General features: G+C 39.2%; 1 protein-coding gene across 2 annotated transcripts; it reads left to right on the top strand.

The window, feature by feature from the left end:
• The first annotated feature begins 1,830 nt into the window (after positions 1-1,830).
• On the top strand, positions 1,831-8,815 carry LOC146495305 (glutathione S-transferase Mu 3-like). 2 transcript variants are annotated; one of them, XM_085145614.1, is made up of 8 exons: positions 1,831-1,978; positions 6,916-6,991; positions 7,077-7,141; positions 7,233-7,314; positions 7,446-7,543; positions 7,643-7,738; positions 8,195-8,305; positions 8,446-8,815. In XM_085145614.1, the coding sequence occupies exons 1-8, from the start codon at positions 1,871-1,873 to the stop codon at positions 8,533-8,535; spliced, it is 726 nt and encodes a 241-aa protein (XP_085001740.1). In that variant the 5' UTR covers positions 1,831-1,870; the 3' UTR covers positions 8,536-8,815. The 2 variants fall into 2 exon arrangements, with proteins under 2 accessions (XP_085001740.1, XP_085001741.1); XM_085145615.1 differs by lacking the exon at positions 1,831-1,978 and adding an exon at positions 4,440-4,594.
• Positions 8,816-11,107: the final 2,292 nt, after the last annotated feature.

Genomic DNA, 11,107 nt, shown 5'->3' with positions numbered 1-11,107 from the left:
GTGATTTCCTCTTTTCAACAGGCAGAGCAAATGCACTTGGAAAGGTTCTCAAAAGTAACAAACATGCAGCACGTCACTTGATTAAGAACATGGGAGTAAGAAGTGCTTGCGTCAGTAGCTGATAATCATGAGTAAAAGACACGAAACAAAGAGCACTTTGTTTTCATGTCCAGCTCGTCCCCCCCCCCTCCCTGTGAGTCAGAGTGAGCAGCAAGTTCAGCACAAAACTCTCTGTATTGCTATATTTTGCTTTCGGACATTTTGCATGTGAAAATCCACATGATTTGAAGATATGCAAATAGCTTGTTTATCATACAATCAAAATATGTCTGATAATAAGGTATTTTAGTTTAACAAAGGAGTGATGTTCAAAGCATGTCTTCTGATGAAGACAACAACAGAAAGCTCTTGAAAATGTAGTTACTAGACCATAACCTTTTGAAAATGAAATTTACATAAAGAAAGCTAATTTGAACTGCTTCCTTATTCATAAGCAGATACAGTGCATCCTGAAAGTATTCACAACGTATCTCTTGCTCCACATTTTGTCATGTTACAGCCTTATTTTAAAATGGATTAAATTTTATTTTTCACTTTAAAATTCTGGACACAACACCCTGATGACAAAGTGAACAAAGGCATCCAAGAAAGAGTCTCCAGTGTGACGGGTTGGACAGCACCATATCCTTCTTTTTCAAGTTGTATCATAAATTTACACTGAACATCGCTGTTGCTTTATGTCCACGGTAAATTATGCATGAATTAGCTTTCTGATCTTCAGACTTCTCTGTATCAGAGCCGGCAAGAGGCATAAGCAGACTAAGCAGACTACAGACTAAGCCTGAGATAAAATATCTCAGGGATTAAAGTTTGCACTGATAGAAAGGGCAGTTTCACTGGTTCGGCCCACACACGGTCAAAGTGGGCTGTTGTGTGTCTCACAGCATGAAACAAAAAGGGGGTTTGACATCCCTGTGCTAGATTTATAATACAGAAATAAACAATCATGGGCAATATATAGTCAATACTGATGGTAGATGGTTTTAGCTGAGGTTGGGGGTGCTAATTCAAATTCTGCTTAAGGCTGTAAAACCATAAAACCTTGGACTGGCTCTGCTCTGTCCAAATATGTTGTCATAGTCCAGAGTCTGTGGACTCTGTGGTTTTGATTATTATCTTATGTTTTAGGTTCATTCTTGTTGGGAATTTCTTGGTCTCAGGTTTTGTTTCTGTTTTGTATTTCGAGCTCCTTTTGTTCTGTGTCTCTGTGCCTGCCCTGGTCCCACGTCTTTGTGTTCCCTCCCTGTTGCCATGTCTTGTGTTAAGCTCGTGTCTGTGCATACCTGTTGTATTTCCTGTTTTACTTTGAAGGTCCTTGTCTTATGTCAGTGTGTTCAGGTTACGTTTCCCCTGTCTCGTCAGCTCTGATTTCTCACAGCTGTTGTCCTCCTGTATCCCATTCCCTGATTGCCCCTGTGGGTATATAAGCCCTGTGTTTTCTGCTGCTTGTTGCTGGTCCATCTGTGTTGTCTCCCCGTGTTTCCGCCATATGAAGGTTTCAGGTCAGTTTTGTTAGTTTTCTCAGTTTAGGTTTTTCCTAGTTTCTCTGTATGCCATTCTCTGTTCCTCCTGTATCCTCTTTACCTCACTAGGTAACGCTCACTCACTGCATCTGCGTCAGTGCCTGCGTTTGGGTCCTTACCACCCCACACGTCTGCCATCGCAGCCGTGACATATGTCGACTCACCATGACTCAGCTGTGTCTGAATAAAACGAAAAGTCACATGCAAGATTCAAAGTTGGCTTACATCAAGTGGATTCATAAATCATAATTTAGCCCATCCATATTCATGGATGCACTGTTCCAGGCATGTGCAGAGGCGGGGGCGGAGGGGGCTTGAGCACCTGTCCCTTTCCTCTTATGGTTCCAAGTGCTGTCACCGATCTTTGCAATACAGAGGAGAACTTCACCCCTGAGGTGAGTCACACTACTGTTCAAGACAGCAACACAGCTGTCACAGCTGCAGAGCTTGGTGTGAAGGTTTCGACACAAACTACAGAGGCTCCACACACACTCTTCAGACTTGAAAACCACTAGAGAAGCTGATTTGGAGGTCCAATGTAAAAAACAGCAGGAGGAGATCGAACAACACCACGAGCAGCTCCTCAAAACTCAAATCTAGAAGAAGAAAACACAAAAATAAGAACAAAGAGCCCACTGTGAGTTTGCAGAGCTCAAAGCAAAACTCTGCGCCAGTGAGGCTCTTTCCAAGAAAAGGTCCAAAACCTAAAATATGAGTTGGAAAAAACCAAAGCTTCACATCGAAGCAAAACCAGGAGAACACAAACATCAAAAACCAACTCCAGAAAACAGAAAAAGAAAATATCTTGCTTCAGGAGTCTTTGCAGGCTCTGCAAGACACAAGAAAGAAACAAGAAAATTAGTCCGACATTGCCAAACAAGACAATTCTCAAGCCCGGTATGAGACAGTACAGCAGTCAAGTTCAGAAAAAGAGGCCAGTGTTAACAAACCAGATCATTCTCCAGCTCAAAGCGAGACACTCCAGGAGAATCAGCAAGATTCTCTTACCCATAAAAAATCTCCATCGACCAATCAAGTAAAACAATTCGATTACCAAAACATCTGAAGTGTGAACATTTAATTTTGTTTTACTTAAAGAGTATTTAAAATATTCGTGTCCATTACAATAAATTAACAGCAGAAATAAATATGTTTACAGCCTGGTTAAACACTTTGTTCTGTGAATAATAGCCACTGTATCTGTGCTGTTGATGCCTTTTGGAAGCAAATAGAATCTATCAAATAATATGCTTTGCTCAATGGTTCATGGCATTATAATAATCATGGATTATTCTAATTATGATATTAAAAACACACACACACTGTATTTTAAAGAAAATACATTAAGAAACAGATTATATTAGATTCATATTTCAAAAGAGTCAAAAGGCTGATTTTACAGCAGCAACATTGTTGCATCTCTACGATTTAAACATTTAATAAGCTTTCTGCTTTGCACAGAATGGATAGCCAAACAAATTGAATCATCATAAATACATTATTTTATATGTATTACTTTTTTTTGTTGTTGTTCTTATTACTTTGTTATTTTAGCACTAGGAATTGTCACAGCTAGCGGGGCGAGCCGTGTGTAATTTATTAAAGGACCCAAGATGCAGGCACTAGTGATGTGAGTGGGCTTTTATTGAGGAGGATGACGTACAACAAAAGGCAAAGGATGGCGAGAACAGACAAAACCTAACTGGGAAAACTAAGAATAAAACAAATCTGAAACCTAGAGACACAAACGGAGATGCAGGGAGACGTAGACAGATGCAGGGGAACCACACAGGACGACGGAGGGAGATAACGCAGCCGAACCAGCAACAGGCAGGAGAACACACAGGGCTTAAATACTCACAGCAGTAATCAAGGGATGGGAGACAGGAGGGGAACACACCGGGGAGAAATCAGAGCTGACAAGGCAGGGGAAATGTAACCTGAACACACTCACATGAGGCAGAGACCTTCAGAATAAAACAGGAAACTCACAGACACAGAGAACCAGACAAGACACTGAACTTAACAGATTCACGAGCAGACACGGGGACACCGTGGACAGACAGAGGGAACACAGAGAAGTGTGAGCAGGCAGACACAGAACAGAAACCTAACAAATGGCAAACCCTAACAAAAGACATAACCAGAATAAACAAGAACATAGAATAATATAAGGAAACACAAAACACTGAGTCGTCAGACTCAGGACCATGACAGGAATAAATAATAATGGATCAGCACAATGGTGCAAACTTGTGGCCATAGTATATACAGTATGGAGAAGATATAAATGTCATTGTGCATGTGTGTGGGCATGTTTTATGGATATATAATTATTACTCAAGTATTTAAAGAGTAATAAACACAACTGTAATGGTTTGGTTCTTTAACGTTTTTCTATCATTACTCTATTATGGATTAGGTGCCAGAGTTGTTAAGTGAGGATAATTAAATAATACATTAATGCAACAGCAAATCGTGCCTTGTTCTTAGATGGACAGCAAGTTGAGGGTGACAGATCAGATGTGGAGATGGAAGTAGGGAGAGAGGCAAAGAGTGAGAATTCCCCCACCTGATGATAGTGATATAGTATGATGCGATTCCATATTATATTCCGGATGAATGTGCGTTGTTGGTATTCAGCCTGGTTTTATGTGCCCTTTGTTAACACTGAGCACCTACCCCTTCAAACATCTGTGCACGGCCCTGCACTGTGCAGAATTGAAGATGTTATGTTTGTAAAAGAGGAAGAACCTGTTAAAGACAACAAAGAAGCCTGAGATTGGCACGAGATTCACAGTAGCGTGCAGTAGTTGTTTATGCATAAACCGAAGAACCGGATCAGAGCAACAGTGTGTAACCGCCCGGTTCGCCCCGCCTGTCCCCACTCATCTCCCGCCTTCGTGCAGACCTGCGCTCCGCTGCAGAAGCTACTGTCTCTTTCGGCTCCATTAGGTCTCAGAAAGTGATTCAAAATGCCAATAACACTGGCTTACTGGGATATTCGTGGGGTAAGTGGAGCTAACAAACTCCCTGTGTGTGCAGCCCGCAGTTGTTCGCAACGGCGGAACCTCCATCTAATCGACAAAAATACCGATTTCCCGTCTTATCGTGGCCATTTTTCTGTTTTTAAACCTCGGTGGCGTCTAACCTTTAGCGGATAGCGTTACGTGTGTTTAATTTTTAAGATGTGTAACTGTGTATAGAAACTGTTTGAAGCTCGCTAAGTTATTATGTAACTGCAAAACAGCCGAGCTCGGCGTGCCTTTACACAAACTGTTATCTTTGTCAGTGTAGCCTGATAGCTGACGTGTTACGCTATTTAGAGCCGAGATGCTAGTAACATTTGAGGTTACATTATTCAGCGAGTCAGACTTTAGTGTAGGGTTAGTTATGTGGGACATATTCATTTCTAAACCTCTTACATTGTCAGAGCACAGGGACGTGTGCAGTGTCAGGGCTGCTCGTGTGAGCAGAGTTCAAGTCTCTAAATGGTTTCAGCTGTCTGCAAAATCTCATGAATTTCTGCTCCTCCCATTAATCTAGACTTACTGGCATATGAAGTCATCTGAACGAGCCACAAGAGCTTAATCTTACAGCCTCTCGTTAAAAAATAAAAATAATTATTAGTTATGTTCACGTTTTTTCATAAGGCATGGGAATTGTGTGCAGTTTGCATTACAGAAGGCTCTGCAAACTCTGTCTCTTTATGGCCGCTTTAAATATTTTTCGTAATTAATCTAGAGCTAAAGCTGATGATACAGCTACAGAGCTTCTTTATTCACAGGGGGGTTGTTTGAGCAGGTAGCTGAGCACGTGTTATTCTGCAGTTTTTGCACCTGGGGCACTCCTTGACACAACCCCAGAAGGGATTTGTGTCTCCTCCTAAGGCCGACCCAGGGATCTTTTGTTTGTTAGACAAACTTGTAGCTATAATGCTGTAATTTTAAAGAGTGGAGTAAAAATCAATGTAGCTGACTTGAAGATTTACTTTAAATATTTTACTTCGGGTTTTGATTATTGGAATCATTTTCATGTATCATGGTTTATATTTGCAGTAGTCTTTCCTGCACCACAAGTGGAGTTCAAGAAGTCTTTTACCTGTGCTTCAATCAGCTATAATCGTCTCAATCTTGGATCAATCCAATTCTACTTGCTCCATTAAAAGTTACCTCAGGACAAGGTGGTGCAGTATAGTTGCAGTATAACAGCCATATATTACCTATGTATATGTGTAAAACTATTTTAAAAAACCTTTTTAAAAAGAGGTTTAATTTTATTTTGGTTTAAGCTGGACAGAACTTCCACATTTGTGCTTTGCTCTACAATCCTTATTATATCAGGTTCACTATTCACACTTAGGAGGGCTCTGTCAGTGTCTGTGTTCAATGTTCACTTCTAGTTTAACACCAAAAGAAGCAGTTGGAAGCAATTGCAATTGACTTGAAAGTTAATTATTTACAAAGTTAAGCTGTTAAGGAGGCAGACAAAATAACATAACAGAAATAATACAAACAAAATACCCATCTGAACATGTGCTTTTCTAATAGCCTAAACTGTCTCGGCAAGTCTTTTGTCTTTTCTGTGAGTAACTCTAGGTGGAATTAACTAATGGCTACTAGTGTAATCATAGAGAAGTGTTGAGCCATAATGATCTCTAATTTCATATTTTATTTCTTTTCTTTAATATGGCAAAGAATTGAGTGAATTAGGGATCCAATTGCAGCTTTAAACCTGGGTGATGTTTTGAAGCTGGCGTGACACGAGCCAAACTAGTGTCCTGGGCATGTGCAAGCATGTGAAGAGTTTTCACAGCGCCAGGTGCAGTACTGTAAAAGCTAAACTTCCCAAGGTCACACCGTGCCATTCTCAGAGAAACTGCAAAAAGCCTTAGAGCTACATCTTCAAGATTCTGCAGGCCTCAGTGAACATGTTGAATATTAAAGTTCATGAGAGTATAAATGGGAGAAAGACTGAACAAATGTGTCTTGTTTGGAAGGGCTGACAGGAGAAAGTCTTTTCTCTCCAAAAGCATCATCACAGCAGGGCTTAAATCTTCCAGGTTATAGCTAAACAAACCACAAGACTTCTGAAATGATGTCCTTCATTTACGAAAATGTGCATGGAAACATTCTTGCCTTCTGTAAATTTGGGATCAGATTCATGAAACGTGTACACTGGCCCATTTTGTTTGTACCACAGTAAATCTGTAAATTACGTAAGTGAAGTCATATGCATGTCCTCTGCTCACATTCTTATGCAGACTTTACAGTTCAGAGGTGCTAATGTACATTAAAAAAATCTCTCAACTCTGATTTTTGGCTTTTTGCAGCTTGCCCAGCCCATACGCCTCCTGCTGGAGTATACTGGGGAAGAGTACGAGGACAAATACTATGTCTGTGGGGAAGGTAACTTATCATTTCACCCTACTGATTTAAAGGGGGAGAAAAAACTCATAACTCTCTAATTAATTAATTAATTCATGTCTCACAGCTCCAAACTATGACAAGACCTGCTGGATTGATGTAAAAAACAAACTTGGACTGGACTTTCCCAATGTAAGAGTTTTTTAAAGTGCGACTAAAAATTCAATTGTGAAGAATGCAACAATCAGCTAACATTATTATTGGAATTTATATCTCACTATAGCTACCCTACTTGCTGGATGGAGACAGGAAGATAACACAAAGCAATGCTATCATGAGATACATTGCTCGTAAGCACAACATGTGTAAGTACAGTAGCGTGCATTTATACCACATGAGCATTTTGTTTGAGAAGTTATATTGTAAATCAATGTTAAACTAATATTACTGTTAGTTTCTTTATTATTTATGTGAATCTTGTAAACGTTGACAACAGGTGGAGAGACTGAGGACGAAAAGGTTCGAGTGGACATCATTGAGAACCAGTCAATGGACTTTAGAAATGGCTTTGTGAGGCTGTGCTACACCAACTTTGTGAGTGTTTAATTATAATAAAAATATCCATAAATATAAATATTCTTTGAATTCCCTAAAACTCCACTAACGCTAGTGTCATCTCTCTGGTTTCTTCAGGATGAGATGAAGCCTGATTACCTAAAGATGCTTCCAAATACACTAAAGCAGTTCTCCGACTTCCTCGGAGATCGGAAGTGGTTTGCCGGTGACAAGGTATACCTGTCCATAAATATGAGAGGAGTCTTGTTTTAAAGCTGCGTTTACAGATTTGAATTTAATAGACAAACTGGGGGTAGAATTTGACAATTTGAGGCTCTTTTTCTCTAAATTATGCATTGTTATTGATATGAACATAAATTATTTTGTTAGTTGTGCAGAGAAAAACTTGTACTTTTTATGCTGTGCTAGCTCATCAGTATTAGGCAGGATGCAGCCTAAATTTAATACTGTTTCTTAAACTGATTTATAAATAATTGGAGGAGAAGGTGAAGCTGGCAGTAAGTTTGTGGCTAGAAAATCAAAGTGTTGAACTTTAGTGTTCTAGAGCTTCATAAAGCTGCAGAAGTGTCTGATTCTCTGCAGGTTTAACGTGGCTGGTGACTTATTGTTTGATTTATACCACAGATTCTGTTACTTCTAACATGCTTATGCAACTTTTCTTCACAACAGATAACTTTTGTGGACTTCATTATGTACGAGCTGTTGGACCAACACAGGCTCTTTGATTCCAAATGCCTGGATGACTGCAAGAACCTCACAGACTTTTTAAACCGTTTTGAGGTGAGAACAGTCCAAGTCTTTGCATTAATGAAGTAATTTAACCTTTATTTTTTTACTTTTCTTTGTGTGGCGTTGATTTCCTTTCGTTTCTTAAAACTCCAGTGTTTTTATTTTAATCAACGGCCATTATGTCATTGCAGGCTCTGGAGAAGATCGCTGCATACATGAAGTCACCAAGATTCATGAAGGCTCCGATAAACAACAAGATGGCCAAATTTGGAAACAAATAGTAAATAACAGTGCCTTTTATGTCCTAGAAAAACCATGAAAAATGTTAATTAATGAAACTGTCAAATTAACACCAAAGTCATGACTGGGGAAAGTGTCATTTTGCTCTCCGACTGGAAAATTTGATGGTGTTTAATTACGTCACATGCCGTTTGTAAAACCATTAATGATTTCAGATTTTGGGCGGTCTGGACTAATTTGTACTGAAACTTTTCTAATGAAAGCACTTATTGTTAGAATTTATAACCTTTTTTTGGCACATTAAAGTGAATTTTGTTCTGACTCTTTGTTGGTGTTTCAATCTTAGCGTAATGTCCTGCACAGCAAGTCGCATCAAAATGTATCTGATGTAGTTTAATGCAGCACAAGAGCAGAAAATGCATCCGGTTCTTGATTATTTTTTTTTGTAAGTTTAAGTTTGTTTTGTGCTTCTTTTTTTTTTAGTTTTTTATGTTTAGGGGCTCTTAATGGAAGAGTACAGCATTGCTGCTTGAGTTTGGAAAGTGAGGTCATGTGATACGTGTGCCATAAACAGTGTACCGATTAAAGACATGCTGGGGAGATTCAGTCTTGTGTACTGATTAAACAATTTATGGTTTAGTATATTTTATAGCTTTTCTTCTCCAGGTAGTCTAATAGCACTATGAAACATTTTTTCATAGAGGAAGGTCAAGAGTTACTGCCTGGGTCCAAACAACATTAAAGAGGGAAATAACAGCTAATTTTCCACTTTCCCTGTTTTTACATCAGGAAATGGCACAAAAATATGTAAAGATATCACATCATGTAAAAAGAGAAGGCTGCATTATGGGAATGTATTTAGAGCTGCTAGTGGGCAAATATTAGAGATAAAATATAGAGTCAGTGTGCCCAAGGTGCTTGCTTCTTTCTTTAATTTATCACAATGATTAAAATAGCATAACACAAGAACTGAGAGAGTCGGGTCAGGTGTGCGGTTGGAGTTAGAGATTCAGGATCTCCTTCAGAAGTTCCTTCTTGTTTGCAGTGGTGATGGAAAGGCTGATAGATGGTGTCACGCTGGAGTCTCAGTGGACTGTTATGTTCACAGACCTGTAGTGACAATAGGGAACAGGTGAAAAGACAGGTGGAGGTATGCACTGTAGACAAGAGGAATGAAAGCATCAGTGTGAATGAGGGACAGGATCTGAAATGAGTACGTCACAGGGACAGCTCAGGTTGAGCAGTTTAGAAACAGAGTTAGAGAAGGAAGGCTGAGATGGTTTGGACATGTGCAGAGAGGGTATCGTGGATATATTGAACAAGGGATGTTGAAGATGGAGCAGCCAGGCAGGAGGAGAAGATGAAGACTACATAGAAGATTCATGGTTGCAGTGAAGGAGGACATGAAGACGGTTGGTGTGAAGGATACCATGGATAGGGTGAGATGGAGGCAGATGAAGAAGAAGCCAAAAGAAGAAGAGGGTGATTAGAATATTGAACTGTCTGTTTTTCTGTATTTTCACAGTTTATGTCATATTTCTTTACAAGCTTTCATAATGTTAACAGATAATAAAGTTTGCATGTACACTGACTGATCAAAGATGGAAGACATCTGCATCAACTGTACCAAGAGAGAATAATTTTGTAAAGGTAGGATGGAGGGTGGAACTTCAAGGCACCAGAGTGCAGGGCATATATGGATGACTGAGATGTTACATGAAAGCGTTCCATAAGAGTGCCAAGCAAATAAAGGTTGTAGAGACCATGTACGAGTGGAAGGCTGCCAGAAAGATAGAGTAGACTGAGATAGCAGCTTTTATAACTTGAAATAACATGACAGGTTTGGTCACCTATCTGAAAATAAGCAACGAAAAACAAGGAAAGCAAGCTACAGCATGAAGCCATTAGGGTCAGATTACTTTTAGATCAACAAAACACACTTATGCCTCTGCACTAGCAGTAATATCTCAGTAAAGGCTTAAAAATATATATATGTTCAGATTGAGCACAAACACTAACGTGGACTCAAGGACAAACTGATTAGCACACAGCGGTCAAACATCGAAATCATCATGACTGCGCAAAACAATTTTTTCAGTGTTTATTATGAACATTAACAAAGTCTCCACTGATTGTTTGAGACAGTTTAAAATTACAATCAGATACAGCCTGACTTAGTAAATCTAAGACTACAAAATGAGATATTCAAATGTTATTTTATTGGCTTTTCTGTTTGTATTATCTGTCTATAGCGAGTCTCTTCAAGTTCATTAAAAGGTTTTGATAAAGCAAGTTTAACCTGCTCCATTAACATTTTTGTTTACATGTAGCAAATAAATTTATAGCGAGCAGACAGAAACTTAAAATGCTAACACACCCAGTCCTGAACTTTTTAACGTAATATATTTTTGGTGCTGCGAAAAAGATGGATGAGGTGGAAAGCAGCCAAACTGGTTTAAAATGCAATATAACGGCCTTTTAATAATGTCCATAGTCAAAATGGAGATCGTGGTTGAATAGTTGTGGGACCTGGAGGAGGCCCCGAAAATTCTCCATCTTCAGTATTCTTCAAGTATTCTTACTCTCAGAGCAAATGCATTTAGAAGTGGTTTC

Source organism: Neolamprologus multifasciatus, chromosome 20 (genome assembly GCF_963576455.1).
Source record: "Neolamprologus multifasciatus chromosome 20, fNeoMul1.2, whole genome shotgun sequence".
Taxonomy (NCBI): Eukaryota; Metazoa; Chordata; class Actinopteri; order Cichliformes; family Cichlidae; genus Neolamprologus; species Neolamprologus multifasciatus.
Note: the sequence above shows the minus strand (reverse complement) of the source record. Positions and strands in the feature narration are given on the sequence as shown.